The sequence below is a fragment of the Anarrhichthys ocellatus genome, unplaced genomic scaffold, assembly GCF_004355925.1.
Source record: "Anarrhichthys ocellatus isolate YVR2014 unplaced genomic scaffold, GSC_Weel_1.0 scaffold72, whole genome shotgun sequence".
In the NCBI taxonomy this organism is placed as follows: domain Eukaryota; kingdom Metazoa; phylum Chordata; class Actinopteri; order Perciformes; family Anarhichadidae; genus Anarrhichthys; species Anarrhichthys ocellatus.
Genome location: NW_022280102.1, coordinates 1,686,074 through 1,702,518, shown reverse-complemented (window position 1 = coordinate 1,702,518; position 16,445 = coordinate 1,686,074). Strand labels below are relative to the sequence as shown.

The following is a 16,445-nucleotide window of genomic DNA, read 5'->3' as shown; positions in this document are numbered from 1 at the left end:
ATCCCACCCAGCAAATGACCTAGTTAGCTAGCCAATGTTTAGTCTACTTTTGTGCTTGTGTTTCAGTCACGTGACTTTCTTTAAAATGTGAGGTGAAATCATACACTTGTGGTTCTGTGGCACACATTTGCTCATACACACAAAACAGCTCTCAATGTTTTATCAGTAATTTCCCTCATGCATTACATGTTCATTTAAACCATTGCAACAGCCACTAGAAGCTCCCTTATTTCCCCTTATGTTGGACCTCATCCCCCAGTTGTCATGTTTGCAGGAAATAACTTTTGTTATCATACAATGTGCAACCCCAGTGAGCTCTGTGAATGTCTCCTGAATGTCGCTGTGCTCAGAGACTTTTGATGGCTCAGGAGTGACCGCCACACTTAGATGCGTCTGATGGAGCCGTCTCTATCTGATCAGCCTGAAACATCCACACATTCAAATCACACGATCTGGGCTGCACCACAAAAACCCGTGAGAGTGCCGGCTGTAATGTGACGCTCCAGTTTTAACACTGGCAGGAAAGTTAAGCCCTCATCAAAGGCAGTGCTGCGACAAAAGCCAAAAGCCAAAAAGCCAGAAAGCTCAATTTTAAGATTTTTTATTTGTTGTGGTTTATGATTATTAGATGTCAGATTATTAGATGTAGATTGTTAAAAGAATGAGGTTTGTTTCTCAAGGTGATTTCTTCTAAAATTTTAAATAAAAAAACTGGTTTCATTTTACAGGGAGATGATTTTGAAGTCTCTGTCTGCATCCTTTGGTCGGCTGGAAACTTGCGAAAATTCCCAGGTGAGAAGGAAAAACAACAGGCTGGCTTATTGTTTATATATGAGACCCAAACTATGTATCAAGAGAACAACCAGTGAGGAGCACTGCTTTTCTTTAACATGACCTTCAGAGGAAACTGTAGACATAGTTATGTTTCACACAGTTCATGTACCCACGAGCATACACATGGACTAAGGAATTCAAGATCAGATACAGACTACTAGATAAAGTATCCAAAAATACGCTGAATAAGTTCCGTGACAACTGAATTTGGTTTAAATTAATATTCAAGCAGAAAAATAAAGTTATTGTGAAAAATCAAAGGAAGAACTGGAGGGATTTTCAATTCTTAATTATTGACTGGATTATTTACTGTACACTCTCTGTCACAACAGTTATTCTGAATTTGAGAGTCAGTTTCATTAATTCATGAAGTTTTGACAATTTTATCCGATCCACAATCCATAAGTGAGCAACATGACAGACTTTAATGTTTGGAGATAATCGTGGCACTGTGCTGCCCCCCTGTGCTCACTGTGTCACGCTGCAGAACATCTGACCGCTTTCAAATTATGAATACACAATATAATCAACTCATAAATTATGATGTATTATTATAAATTAGTATATAATGTACTTACAATTAGCGGCACCTTTTCCAGATGCAACATCAAAGGGATGCTTTCACATTAAATGCATCAATAATAACAAACTTCTGAAATGGGTCATTCTGCATTGCAGGTATTTGGGACTTTGGTACATTTTTACTTTAGTTATTTTGAATGCAGGACTTTACTTGTAACAGAGTATTGTTGCTCTTTCTTCTGAATAAGATCTGAGTACTTTCTGCACTGGTTCAGTCAAATTTAATTTTATGTTAAATATGTTAGTGCCAATGAAAAATTGTGTTTGCATTTTAAATCTTTATCGTAAGCTGCTGAAATGAAGGTTGAATGAATCTTATGCAAAATAAAATGTATTCAGACATTCAGTCAGCATTACATTGATGCTTTCATTACAGTTTTAACTACCACTGCTCTGCCTCCACTTCCCCCTTGTCTCATTATGGACTGTTTTAACCTAATGCATTAGAAGAATAGACATATTCCCAGAACTTGACAGTTATTTAAAGACAACAAATGTCTGTCCTGTCAGACTAAATATAGTTTCAAGCTTGTATTATTTAGATCTTCACTAAATCTAGGAGTGTGAGGCACCTGATATACTTTAAGAAATCAATAATAACTTTCAAATCAAAGTTGCAAAACTGCATCACAGGAGAAGGGACAAAAAACACATTAAAACAATCAAATAACAGAGATGATTGGGACTAAAGGAAGAGGTTTGATCCATAAAAGGACACATGCAGAGAATAGAAAGACCACTTACATCAAAACCAAGCATACACTCATATGCATTAAAAATCTGAATACACTGACAAATAGATCATTAAAAACAATCTACTTGTTTAATTATTTTACAACTTCCTATCGTTGTAGAATAAATCGTCTCTGCCTCATCAAGAGAGTTTTGATTTAGTTGTCTCCAACTGGTAGTTGTTTTGGGGAGTTTTTTGATTTAGTTGTTCCACGACATCATTTTTCTGTATCGGGATTATTTTTCTTTGGATTATTGTCACACCAGGAGCTTTTACACGGAAACAAGGCTGCAAACATGTCACATTTCTGTTTTATACACAAACTCTTTATTGCAGTATTATCACGGTAACTTCAAGTACAATTTGAGACGCCTCAAAACATCCCCAAAAGTCTCATTGCTTCACTCTGTCCGGCCTGTTGCAGCCTGCTCTGACTCCAGCATGTCCACTCCTCAATCAAAATAGGCTTCATCCTCTCATCCAGGCCTCTAGCTAGCACTCCTGTGACTGAGCATTTGTGCATCAACCCCCCCTCCAGCTGGCCTGCGGTCAGTTAGTGTGCACCTGCACCACAACAGACTCAAGCGGAGCTCAGCGGTGTAAAATCTGATTCACGCTCTGCAGGGGCGTTGTGTGTGCAAGCCTCTTTTTTTCCACCCAGAGAGCTCAGTAGAACAGGCCCGCCATTTCCCCTCCTCGGTGGTCTTTTTCTTCTTTCTCAGCGCTTTAAAGCGGAGCAGCAGCAAGAGGAGGAGGAGAAGCGGCGGCGGCGACGACTGGCGGAGCGGCGGAGGCAGGCAGGAGGAGAGACTCAGGGATCCGGTGTGCCACATCGGGATGAGCGCGAGACATAGTCCCGGGTCGGATGAGTCAACGCGTGGACCCTGCAATCACGGCAGCCCAGAAATCTGACTAACGGAGCCGAAACCGAAACAATCCAACATTTTTTTTGACTGTTATTGTTGTCGGATTCCGCTTCTCTTTATTCCGCCCTCCCCTGGTCCACGTCTGCCATAGCCTACTTCTGATTTTTTTTTTTTTTCCACCAAGGTGGGGGAAAAAAAGGGGGGGTGGAGGGTCCGGCAAGGTTGCGGAGGAGGTGGAGGTTTTTCTTTACTTTTTCTAAAAGGCGAAGATAAACCCAGACTACATCTTCTAAGGTCTTTTGTTGCGTTGAGTGAGAGAAGATGTCGGGGCAGAGCATTACAGACAGGATAACTGCAGCCCAGCACAGTGTAACGGGATCCGCCGTGTCGAAAACAGTATGCAAGGCCACCACTCACGAAGTAATGGGCCCGAAGAAGAAACATTTGGATTGTGAGTATCTTCTTTAAAAAAAACAAACAAAAAAAACACACACGTAGCACACGAGTGTTAAAACAAATCGCAGGCGACAGCGCCGGTTTAGCTGAGTTAAAGCGGTGGAGGGGCTACAAGGCCTCAAAGCCTCACGAGAGGCTAACTGCTAACGTTTGTTCATGTCAGAGAGATTATATTGTTATAACATCGAGCTCAGGCCTTGTTGACATGCTGCTACTCGTAGCTAAGAGGCGTTCAGAGAAGCTTGTCCCTTTTATTAAGGCTTTTAAATCATTTTCATCACGTTCTTCGTCATAAACAGTCAAACTAGCTTGTCTAGCTGTCTGGTTTTGTTCACCCCTGTCGCTCTCGTGTCGTCCTCACGTCTACTCATCGGTTTACAGTTTGAATGTTCAACACATTTGGGACACATGTTTATTTGAGCATTATCCAACAGTTGAACCCTTTAAAATCAGTGTTAGTGAGTAGTGGGCCTCTCACAGGCCCCGAGATGAACATTTACAGGAATCCAGTTTCATCTCCCATCTTGGTGCACCTGCAGCAGCACTAAGTGTCAGTTTCAGCCACAGTGATTGAGTAATGTGAGAGGCTGCTGTTCGTCCTGGTGCTGGTCATGATGCTTCACACACTGGAGGTAAATCACAGAGTGTCTGTGACTTTGCTTTCCTTCAAACACACTTCTGCAGGTACCCTGACTTCAGAGCGTGGTCATTAGTCTGATGCACTCACAGTCAGAGGATTCACTGTCCTCCTGTACTTAAGAGATGCAGTGGTACATCTTCTGCATATCGATCTGCACTTGCAACGGCATGATGGCAGGAATGAAAGTAGGTTTTTTATCTTTTATGAAGGCCCTGTGTCATCATAAGAGTTCTTTAATAGTCCAGGAAAAAGGTGCACACTGTATTTACAGACTCGTGGTGGTTTGTGGAGTGGAATAGAGCAAATATCAGATTTCTTAAATGGGAATAATGGAAAGTTGTGGTGCATATTTTGGTTTAATGGTAAAAGTTGCAGGTTACACACCTGTTGTGCTGTTCAGGTGACTCCCCCCTGAGGTGAGATGAGCGAAAGTTGGCAGAGTGACACTCTTGTTGGCTCATTCCAACCCAGCCAGCTGTCCAGTATGACTGACTTGTCTCAGTACACAACAGAGCAGCGTGTGTTCACAGATAATGACACGTGATGGCATAATGGAGGCTGGGTGGTTGGTTATCTATGTTTGGATGCATTCTTTATGCCAGCTTAATGGTTTCCCCTTCTGACAGGAGAGAAGTAATTGTTTTTGTATAGTTCTTTAATGGATTATAAGTATTATTTATGGCGAGTTGACAGTAGAGAGATGATAATACTGTAAATGAGGCGAGCGAGAGATTGAGAATGACCAGAGCTTAAAGAATGTATTGGAATTATAGCAATGCATAATGACCGTTGGACATGCTTGAAATGTTTTGATGTTAGTGCCAGTATAACACACAAGTTCCTGTCCTTTTGTCATTACTCTACTGTGGGAAATATAATAACTTGGCACTTCTTTTCTTGAACAAATTAAGCCAAGATTCTCAAATGTTAAATGTTGTCTCGGGCAGTTGAACGAGACTTTATCTGGAATTCTGGCAAAATCTTGATGTAAATCAATAAAGTCCGTTCACAATAATTATCAAATTTTTATACTCTTGAATGTCAATATTGGTATCGGCCTCATAAATCCTGTATTGGTCGGGCTAAAGGCCTAATACCTGCTGCTTCTGACTTATTGTGAATAGTAAGGGCTGGCCAGTGATCACTGTTATCAATCGTATTTAACCCTGAGTAGAACCAACCATTATTTTCACTTTTTAATAATCTGCCAAATACTTTCTCAATTTATCATCATCATACAAACCCATTTTGAGAAAATAGTTTTCTAATGAACAAACAAAAGTTTAACAGCACTTCCTTCCTCATTTACAAAGCCAATTTTTTTTTAAAGCATTTTCAATCCATCATTGTTTACGTTCATGTTTCCTTGCTTGCGGTCTTCCTTCCTTCCTTCCTTTCCTCCTTTCCTTGCTGTGTATGTTGTCGTGTTACCTCCACCTGTTGATCCATGGAGTCGTGTTAAAAACCCACAGAGAGCCTTTAAATGAACACGATTAAGAATCAGTGCTACAAATACTTTGTGTTACCAAAACAGTATTTAGGTTTGATACCCAGCCCGACACATAATTAGAGCTGCTGTGTGATAAATCAATATTTTATAAACTATTATATTGACTTTGAGATTGGAGTCGTATTATGATCACACGACAGTATCTATTAAAGAGAAGCAATGTTAGTTTTTGATATTTTCTGTTTCACATGTAAATAGTTTTCATATATTGGACACACATTCTCATCAATAGAAAACAACATATTTTCCAGAAGACATATTTATAATCCTGAATTGATTAATTGTGATGTATATTGATTAAAACCGGCCTTAATGGTGATTGACACACTGTGTGAACACATGGACACATGAATGAATTAGATTAGAAATCATTCATGTCAACCACTGTGAATATTTAGCGGGCCGATTGCAACATGACAGAGCCGTCAGTGTATTCTCCTCCCTCGTGTTCCTCCTCCTCTTCCTCCCTCCTACTTGTCTCCTCTCCGTCATCTTCTTCTCTGGGCAGTTCAGCCGCCCCATGCTAACATACTAGCTGCTGCTGCCTCTCTGGAAGGTTATCCTGTCCTACTTAGAGTCCCTCCGCCTTTTGAAAAGTCAAATATAGGACAGAAAAGGAGGCCCAATTAGCTTGTCGGTCTGGTCGTTAGCACTTTGACTGACATCATTGAAGCAGCACAGTGATGTAGGGTGAACATGTTAGCAGTGGAAGTGGGGCAGAACATGTGTGGTTAACATCTTAATGCACGTCATGTTGCTCTGTCAAAAGCACGTTATGTTGCCTTTAACAACTAAATGAATGATCTCAATATCTGCTTGTGCTACAGGGATCCTTGATTGCATTGATCGGGGATCTTCTGTTTATTATGCTCATTTTATGTAGAAAACGTCCTTTTTTAACACATCGTTGCAGCATTTTACTTTGAGTAGAATAATTGCGTTATTGTGACTCAAATATTTTGTGTAGTTAGGTGGCACTAATGATTATATTTATTATCTTTAATCTGTTATGATTTTAACTAGTTGATCAATCATTTAGACTGTGAAATGTCAGAAAAGAGTGAAAAATTGTGTGTATGTATGTATGTATGTATATATATATATATATATACTCTACATTAGTTTACAGTTGTATAGCATGGAGAAAAGCAGTAAATCAACAAATGTTTGGCATCACTTAAATAGCTTTTTCAAATAGTTGCTGAACAATTTTCTGTTGATCAACTAATTGTCTCGGCCCTAATTTATTCCAGTTTCCTGCTAAACTAAAGATGTCAAACTTTTTGTTTAGTTGGAATCATTGGCGCTCAAATTTTTAATCCATCGAACACATATTCAGTTTCGTCTTGACCAAACTTGTCTTTGTAGAATATCCAGTCAAAGATAGTAATGAGAAGCGGCCTTTTGGGATTTTGTTGTTACCAAACTGCACATATGTGACGTGTAGTGGGCGACACAAGCGTGAGTCACCTCAGACACTGCTGTTGGTTCAGACGTTCTGTGGTAGTTTTTCACTTTGGCAGCAGCAGGTTTTTCTTCTGCTTCCCAGCTCAGCGTGGTCAGTAACTCACTATACGTCGTGCTATCTGTGAGTAAATGTATCCGAACACATGAAAACTGGTTATTGAATGAAGTTTAAATTTGTATCGCCATAGAAAATACAGTATATCTGCCGGCTCTGTCTGCTCTATACACGATGTTACGATATAACAATTAAATATCACAATGACGTTGACTCGACATTCATCACGTGATGAGGTTTTTACTGTTTGTTTCACACAATATCTGATTCGAGCTTGGTGGATGATTTCATAAGAGATCAATAAAGTAGGTTGTTTTATTTCAGTTGGCAGGAATATTGAAATAACTTTGGACATTTTAAGCTTTAACAAGAAGATACAACATTCAAGCCACAGTTTTCCACAACTTGATGACCAATTCCCAAATAATTTATTTGTATTATATATTTAGGGCTGCAGCGAATGATTATTTTCATTATTGATTCATCTGCTGATTGTTTTCTTGATGAATCAGTTAATCATTTGCTCTATAAAATGTCAGAAAATAGGGGGAAATGACCTCCAATTAGGACCGCATCATTTGATGTCTTCAAATTGTTTGTTTTGTCCAAAGATTTAAATTTCTCTGTCACAAAACAAACGGTTGATGCTGTACTTTTTGGACATTTTTCTTAAAAAATGACTTAGATTTTTACTTAATTATCAAGCAGCCCTGCAGGTGTTGTGTTACATTAAATATATTTGAGGAATAAAGCATGTTACATTGAAGAAGAGCTGTGCGACTCGTTACATCTCGATGGACTTGTTTTGCAGCCCAGGACAATTACACCTTCATTTTGATCGATTACTACAAATACACTCGTGAACTTCTTCTCTTCTTCTGCTTCAGATTTGATCCATTGCACCAACGAGATGAACGTCAACATTCCCCAACTGGCTGACTCGCTGTTTGAGAGGACCACCAGCACCAGCTGGGTGGTCGTGTTTAAGTCGCTCATCACCACACACCACCTCATGGTCTACGGCAACGAGGTGAGAGGCCTCAGCAGACACGAGCAGACTGTTTGAGCATCAGTGCATCACTAACGAATAGTCTGGTGTTAAACTTTTCTCTCTTTTCTTGCAGCGTTTCGTTCAGTACTTGGCTTCAAGGAATACACTTTTCAACCTCAGTAATTTTTTGGACAAAAGTGGGTTACAAGGTAACGATTTTATGGCGGTTGTTGACATCGGTTCAGAAGTCATTTCTGAACTTATGCACAATGTTAAAAAGAAGTAAATGTTCCTTCTGCCGTTTTATGTTCCAGGTTATGACATGTCCACATTTATCAGGAGGTACAGTCGATACTTGAACGAAAAAGCCGTTTCGTACAGACAGGTTGCATTCGACTTCACAAAAGTTAAACGCGGGTAAGGAGTAATTATATTATTAGCATTATTATTATTATTATTATACACTATCAAACACATGCATTTCTCTTTTTATAAATCAGAAAAATAAATGGTCATCATGTTGATTATTGATTATCAGTAGTTCATCAACTAATCGTTTAGTCTATTTGTCAATCATACCATTTCAAATTACTCAGAGCTTAAGATGACTTCAAATGACTTGTGTTTGATCAACAGTCCAAAACTCCAAATATTCACTTTACAATGATAGAAAACTGAGAAACGCAGGAAATGTTAAGAGGCAGGAAACAGCATTTAGATTTCATCACTTCAAGGATTATCGGTTGTCAAAATAGTTTTTCTATAGACGGGCTAATTGATTAATTTTCAAATATTTTTAACCCTCATGTGTCTAAATGTTTAAGTGCATTTATAATTTAAAGTGGCAATTTCAGCGATTTTAATTTTTTTAAATGTAACCGCAAAAGATCAATTGATTCGAGCTGATTAATCAATAAATGATACAATTTTAGCCATTTTATTAAGCAAAAATGCTTTTTCTGGTTTCAGCTTTGGTGCTGTTCTTTGTCATATGTAGACTGAACATCTTTTGGGGGTTTGGACTGTTCCTACTAAACAAGACCTCTGTAGACGTCACCATGAACTGTGGACATTTAAAGGAAATTAATTCTGTCCGTTATCGTGTATAAAGAGCTACGCCGCTTGCTCATCCGTCTCTCTGTCTCCTCTCTATCTTCCCTCCTTCTCCTCGGTGCCCTCTCCTGCTCCGGCTCCCCATGTGTCCACACAGGGTGGATGGCGTAATGAGGACCATGAATACAGAGAAGCTGCTCAAGACTATCCCCATTATTCAGAACCAGATGGATGCGCTCCTCGATTTCAATGTGAGTTTAAGGTGAAGCCTCCTGCAGCTCTGCAGCTCGTGTAGAAAAAAACAAGCTGCTGGTCTGAAGTGTGCACACCGCACCGAGGCTGCATTATCGTAGTTCACTGGCTTCGTTTTTCTACGTCAACAAACCGCCGTGGAGAAGCTGTAAGATAAATGATTGCTTTCCCTCAGGTCAATGCCAACGAGTTGACTAATGGAGTCATCAATGCAGCCTTCATGCTGCTCTTCAAAGACTCCATCAGGCTCTTTGCTGCGTATAATGAAGGCATTATCAACCTGCTTGGTAAGACCACTTTGGCTTAGGCACCTTTCTCTTTCGGTCCATTTCGTCCCAGTGTTTCGTGGTTGGTCACTCCAAGTTCTTTGTTTCACCAAATAGAGAAATACTTTGACATGAAGAAGATTCAGTGTAAAGAAGGTTTGGACATTTACAAGAAGTTTCTCACCCGAATGACCCGGATATCAGAGTTCCTCAAAGTAGCGGAGGTAAATTACACTAAACGATGCACCTGCTGTCATGAATGAATGCTGCAGGCACACGATTGTAACTTGGCTTTCTTTCTCGTTTTAACAGCAGGTGGGCATCGACCGAGGAGACATTCCAGATCTATCACAGGTGAGCACCGACCCGTCTAAGCAGTATGAAGCCACAGCGTGCCCCGCTCCTTACAGGAAGCCTTCCCTTGCTCTCTGTCTCTTATTTCCAGCTCTAATTGCTCTTTTATCATCAGTTGTCTTTGTCCAACTAGAGAGTAGCACACCCAACACAAATGTTCTTTAAGATGAGACACTTTGCATGATTTCCTTCTCCAGCGCATGTTTGCCAGAGGAGGTGGTCTTCTTCTGCTGTTTCTTCTTCTTCTCCTGTTTCTTCTTCTTCTTCTTCTTCTTCTTCTCTTCTTTCCCTTCCCTCTTTCTACAGTAAATAAAGGTGTTGTCCACACTAAGTGTTTTAAAGTAATCACAGTAATTGCAATCCACCCAGTAAACCTGCACAGTGACAGTTAGATGGTTCCTATTTAAACAATAAATTGCACATACTGTCGTGTTGTGCTGCGGGGAACCGAACTGCAACTAAAACGCATTCCCCCTCTGACTGTCACCACCTTTATATTCTGTATTTTCCCCTTTATCTTTCCACTTTAGTTCACAGTTTGTGTAAGTACTATCATTTCACTCTTCCTCTATGTCCGTGACTTGCTTCAGTGTTGTCTTTTTGCATGCCTCTGCTCCGACTCCTGTCTCCTACACGATGGTGAAAACCAGTTGAAGGACAAAACACTCGCTGTGGTAAACTCTGATCACTTTGGTCACGTCGTTGAGGTGTGAACCAGTTGTAGCTCATCTACTGTGACGTGGCTTCCCCGTTGTGTTTAGACACGGCCGGTTCAACAACGCCCAGGTTGTTGAAAAGTGCCCGTGGTGCAGTATGTCATCCCACACAGATGTTACTCTCATCCAAAGTAGCTTTTTTTGGGGGGCTGGAACGCAATGCAGTAATCGATCAGCGGTGGGTAACTGATAGTCCAAAGTTGGTAGTTTAACTGTGTGGAGCTAAATTGAACCTCCTCTTCAAAGACATTAACTGTCTGTCTGGTGCATTTCATAGTGTGTTGTCTATCTTGGTTGCCCATCACTGTCTTTTATGGTCTTGATGTCCAAGCAGACTACATTTTCTGTGTCTCAGGAAGTTGCTGACTGTGTGTTTTCTGTCACGGCAGGCTCCCAGTAGCCTTTTAGAAGCTCTGGAGCAGCACTTGGCCTCCTTAGAAGGCAAAAAGGTCAAAGACTCCACTGCAGCCAGCAGGTACATCAATCCTCCCGTCACTGTTCCCGAGTTCCTCTCATCTTTCCCTTGAATCTTGAGCCTTTCCATTTATTTTCCATGTTTTAGAGTTTTATTAGACTGTGCTGCATCTAGTCAATAAATCAGTCAAACTTTTCTGACAAACAGTATAAAAAGGATGGAGATGTAATAATCCAATCAAATTTGTGTCTTTCCTGCAGGGCCAGCACTCTGTCAAATGCGGTGTCATCACTGGCTAGCACGGGGATGTCTTTCACTAAAGTGGATGAGCGGGAGAAGCAGGCAGCTCTCGAAGAGGAACAGGCTCGACTCAAAGCTCTGAAGGTGGCCTTGCTGTTTTAACCAAAAGAGGCCGTACGCTTAAGGATGCATTGGGGTTGCCTGTATGTTTGAACTAGAGGTTCTCTCTCACTCAGGAACAGAGGCTCAAAGAGCTCTCCAAGAGGCCCTCCTTCGCTACCACGGACACATCGCCGATCTCCACCACAGGGGGCACTATCAGCACGGCACCAGCCATCGACCTCTTCTCCACACCCAGCTGCTCGAACGGGTACACATTTAAACCATGTTTGTATCTCTCTAAATATATCTTGGCGTCTGTTAGGCTGTGGTCAGACTACAGGCGAATCCGATTTGTTTCTCAAATCAGATCTTTAAGGCGGACTGTCTGCACTGTTATTTGCAAGTTATCAGCTCGGATTTGTGTGTTTAGACATTACCAACCTGTCTGCCTTTGGTTGCTCTGGTACGCGCCTTTCTAACGGGGAAACCTTCGCCCTCGAAAAACAATCCCACTGTAAAGTCGCTGTGCAGAACATTGCGATGTAAGGAGGAAGCAGCAAGAAGTGACAGGGAAGTAAAAGGACCAGCAGACGATTACATTTAATCTTGTTGTTCCCCTCTATGTTGTCCTCGGTTAGTAGCAGCAGGGATTCTGCTTTCACACTTTGAAATCAGATTTGAGCGGCCAGAACGTTTGGACTGAGACGCATTCGTAGATATCTAATTGGAAACCTCCAGATGTGGTTTGGATCCATTTGGCAAAAATCACATTTAATGTTTTAAAGTCCAGACTTTGTAAAATCCGTCTCGATACAATCTGGTTATGCTATAAACAGATTTGGGCTGGTAGTCTGAACAAGGCCTGAGACAAAGACTTCTAATCATGACTGTAACCATTTTACTTTGGATTTCTTTGCTCAGAAAAGGTGCGTGTAAAGGGGTCAAATATTTAGTCGGCTTTCTTTCTTCTCTCTGCAGTGCAGTGAAGATGGAGAGCGACCTCTTTGACATGCAGTCAACTTTCCAGCCCTCCGTGCAATCAGGCTCGACAGGGCTTCCAGTGGCCACAGCGTGGGCAGGTAAAGAGCTGCCTCCAGCCAACATCTGTGTTTCCGGACTTTTCTGCATGCTCTCCTTCTTGTTGTTGTCTGACTCTGATGCCCACCTCTTCCTCTCCACTCTTTTTTTTTTTTCTGTCTTTGTCTTTTTTTCTCTGTCTCTCTTTCCTCCGCCTGCCTAGATCCTTTCACCTCTGCTGAAGCTGGAGATGAATCCATGCCAAACCTTAACCCTTTCCTCTCAAAACTCGTTGTCGATGCCACTCACTTACCTGTCGTGTCTTCAGACGGTGTTAGCTTTTCCTCTAGGACATCCGGTCATGAAATGTTTGGTGGTAACGACTCATTTTTGTTTCTCCTCAAAAGTCTCGTCGCACTTGTTCATTTCTCTGTTGTCACTTATGAGCATGACTAGCTTGCACGTTTACTCTGCTGAATGTTGATTATCTGTTTGTGCAAATCTCTAAATTATCTTCTTTTGTCTGTTTGTACAATGATCCTCATTGCAGTTCATACCAAGCTCAAATTATGTTTTGTTTTTCTAGCGAGAGCACCTCTTAATGTATCAGCCAGGGCCCTCCATGTCCCACTATAGAGGCCATACAACCATTGTTGCTTCACAGTTCATCCTCTCTTTTAATGATGTTGCATTGTAATACAAACATGCCGTAGAGATTTTTAAGTTGATACCTGTTCTACTTTTACCAACCTTATTTTTGATTCTCCAGATCGTTACAATCCCTTTATTGACACAAACTCGTCCGTTTCAACCAATTACAAACGCACAGTGCGGATAGAACACTCCATCTCAGGTACTATGATGGCTCACCATCCCAGCCTATGTTTCCTGAGCCCTGGCAAACATAGGGTCCTATGCAATACACCCAGGGCTCTTATTTTCATGTGTATTGTAGAAATGTGGTCATAAACGAATAGAAAGGAACAATTTTTGGAAAATATAGTTATTTGCTGTCTTGCCGAGAGTTAGCTGAGAAGATTGATAACACTCATATCTGTTGGTTTTTATCTGCTGCTACACACACCACCAGTCAGTAAAATAGCTTCATTTTAAACCTGTTGGAGAGAGCTAGGCTAGCTGTTTCCGCCCGTTTCCAGTCTTTATGCTAAGCTAACTAGCTGCTGCCTGTAGCTTTCATGATTGATGTCTTCTCGTCTAACTTTCGGCAAGAAAGCCAATAAGCATATTTCCCAAAATGTCAAACTATTCCTTTAATCCCTTCCTCTTGGTTGCTACAACACTGTTCTGCACAATTGTATCCTTCTACATCTCTTAAACTTGACTTAAAACACACAGAATTTAACAACTACAAAATTGTTAGACATGTTAGCTGTCTTCTTCCTGCCTGTATTGCTGTCATTTCCAACCTGTCGCTCTGGCTCGGCCTTGAAATGCTTTTTCCTTTTGCTCTCTGTCTTCCTCTCTCTCTCTTTGTCTTCTTCATCCTGCTTCCTGTGGCGTGTCAGACTCCTTCTGTGGTCCAGCATCCATTGCCCAGCACCAGGCTCCCTTCCCCACTGAGCCCTCTACTGTAGCAGGTCTATTCAGAGGTACTGAAGGCTCTCTCCAGCTCATTCAGCAGTAGATCGATGCTAGTTTTCTGTCCTGTAAGGAAAGCGGTGGTATTCAGCTCTCTGTTTAATTAACCAGGGATTGATATACGGACGCTGTCCTCACACGGGCCAGTGCAGAAACCAGAAGTCCAATCGGTGGTCACTTTTGACCTCATCTAACGTCTTCTCTCTCATCTCTAATGAAGGATACTCAACGCCACAGGCCCCTCCCCCACAGTCAGTAGGGGGACTCCAAGTGGACTTTGAGTCGGTTTTTGGAGCCAAAGCAGCAGGCAATAGCCTCACCTCTGATGGTGAGGATTCTGTATTTACATATAAGTAAACATGCAATACCTGTGCAATGAGTTTCTGTGTTTTAGTGCAGGTGACGTAGTATCTGTAGATCTGATTGATCAAAGGCCAGTCTTGCATGAAGCCTTGTTCCAATATTTGATGAGAAACTACATCTAATAAAAGTCACTCGGCTGAAAAAGGGGTCATGCAGAAAATACGTCAAACATAGAAGCTTTTAAGAAATGAATTAGTACGGCCCAGTGATTTTATGGGCCACATACCACAGAGAGGTACACAACAGCATGTGTGATGGTTTGTTTCAGAGCGCTGTCTTGCCCTGACGTCAGATACGGCTGACACACCTGCAACACTGTCTCATAAGTCGCCAGCACAATAACTGTTTTTACCACCTCTATCAGATTCTGCAAACAGCTGAAACGTACATAATGTCACCATTTAATGCTGACTAATCTCATCTAAAACCATTGCTGCATTGCAAAAGAATCTGTAAACAAGTTATTTAGTTTATCGTTGAATCAAAAATGATCTTAGAATATTGCTAATAGAGCTTTCAGTCTACACCTCGTCACCTCATGCTAACATGTACTTCCGTCTCATTACCTTTAATACAAATAGAATGAAATAAACCTTAAGCACTTGCAAAGGAGCTCTCTAAACACTCTTGTTTTTGTGACATCTAGCTGTTTCTTCTGAGCTTAAATGCACTTATTGTAAGTCATTTAGGACAAAAACCAAATGAATGTAACGTAAGAGTGATATTACTCAACCGTACCAAAACAAGAAGGCTTATTTAACATTAATATCCTGAAACAACATCAGTTTCTTCCCCACTGATTTTATTTAGGTTTTAATAAAAGATAGGTCTTGAAGAAGGAACTTATTAAATCTGATGTTTTTGCTTTGTAGCATCAATGTATTGAAGTTCACGCAGCAGAAGACTGAGCGCTGATATTCATAACAGTTGAGCAGCGTTCACCATCACTCTCTCTCTCCTCATTTCCTGTCTCATCTCACTGCTAGAATGGGTGCATAGAATGCACAAAAGATAAGACACAGAAAAAGCATAGAAACTCTGTCAGGGAGAGAAAGATAAAGTCCTGGACTTATTTCCATCATTTCTTATTGTGAAACTACAGCTGACAGAATACAGAAAGCCTTCAATAGGTTTATTATCTGCGTGTGTCTTGTCAGATATTTCCGGGGGCATCCTGAAACCGACTCTTGCCGGCTCCAGCCAGGCGTCCGGTCAGCTGCCAGAGACGCTGTTGTCAGACGACCTTGACTCCTCCATGGCCAACCTTGTCGGCAGTGAGTGTGATGCTTTGCCCGTCAGCGGCACAAATGAAAGCACATGTTTACTAGGGCACAAAAAGGACAAAGCATTTGCAGATAGGCAGCTAACGCCTATAAATTGTCTCCTTTTTTTTTTTTTTTAGATCTCGGCATTGGGAACGGTACCATGAAAAAGTAAGTGATGCATCAGCGCTCTGTGGCTTTAAAACGCACGCACGCACGCTGCTGCACGGAAACAGCAACAGCAGCAGCTTTGTTCTTTCAGGGCACAAGCTGGTGCTAACATCAACTGTCTTAATCTGCAGTGACATGCACTGGAGCCAGCCGGGGGAGAAGAGGATGACCGGTGGCACCAACTGGCAGCCCAAAGCAGCGCCGAGCACGACCTGGAACCCCGTCTCCATGGTGACACACAGATCTCTAACTGTAGTGCCCATCACGAGTTCTGCTCCCGCTATATTTCTGTCTAATTTTACTCCCCAAATAATTGCGGATGTTGTAATGGTGTGCCGTCATTTGTGTTCTTACTGGCCTGTTTGTGTCTCCTCAGCCATCGTCAGTCATGGCCTTTCCTGCTACCACACCCACAGGCATGATGGGATATGGCATGGTCAGTATGACGACACATATCTGTGTATAGTGTGTGTAGCTCATGGTCAGTATGAGGACACACAT

The 16,445-nt window shown here is 41.5% G+C and overlaps 1 protein-coding gene across 14 annotated transcripts in view; it reads left to right on the top strand.

Annotated features, from left to right (window-relative positions):
- The first annotated feature begins 2,938 nt into the window (after positions 1-2,938).
- The window catches only part of picalmb (phosphatidylinositol binding clathrin assembly protein b), a 17,614-nt gene continuing 4,107 nt past the window's right edge, over positions 2,939-16,445 (top strand). For 4 of the 14 annotated variants that reach the window (XM_031873498.1, XM_031873495.1, XM_031873496.1 and 1 more), the window contains exons 1-21: positions 2,939-3,466; positions 8,031-8,173; positions 8,268-8,343; positions 8,449-8,551; positions 9,345-9,438; positions 9,615-9,726; positions 9,823-9,929; positions 10,018-10,059; positions 10,590-10,601; positions 11,165-11,250; positions 11,451-11,574; positions 11,667-11,800; positions 12,511-12,611; positions 12,773-12,925; positions 13,319-13,402; positions 14,076-14,159; positions 14,369-14,476; positions 15,669-15,785; positions 15,914-15,944; positions 16,076-16,175; positions 16,321-16,380. In XM_031873498.1, coding sequence (XP_031729358.1) covers positions 3,337-3,466; positions 8,031-8,173; positions 8,268-8,343; positions 8,449-8,551; positions 9,345-9,438; positions 9,615-9,726; positions 9,823-9,929; positions 10,018-10,059; positions 10,590-10,601; positions 11,165-11,250; positions 11,451-11,574; positions 11,667-11,800; positions 12,511-12,611; positions 12,773-12,925; positions 13,319-13,402; positions 14,076-14,159; positions 14,369-14,476; positions 15,669-15,785; positions 15,914-15,944; positions 16,076-16,175; positions 16,321-16,380 — 2,001 coding nt within the window. In that variant the 5' untranslated portion in view covers positions 2,939-3,336. Of the gene's footprint in view, positions 3,467-8,030; positions 8,174-8,267; positions 8,344-8,448; positions 8,552-9,344; positions 9,439-9,614; positions 9,727-9,822; positions 9,930-10,017; positions 10,060-10,589; positions 10,602-11,164; positions 11,251-11,450; positions 11,575-11,666; positions 11,801-12,510; positions 12,612-12,772; positions 12,926-13,318; positions 13,403-14,075; positions 14,160-14,368; positions 14,477-15,668; positions 15,786-15,913; positions 15,949-16,075; positions 16,176-16,320; positions 16,381-16,445 lie in introns of those variants that run through there. The other 10 variants (XM_031873500.1, XM_031873499.1, XM_031873504.1 and 7 more) reach the window with 8 other exon arrangements.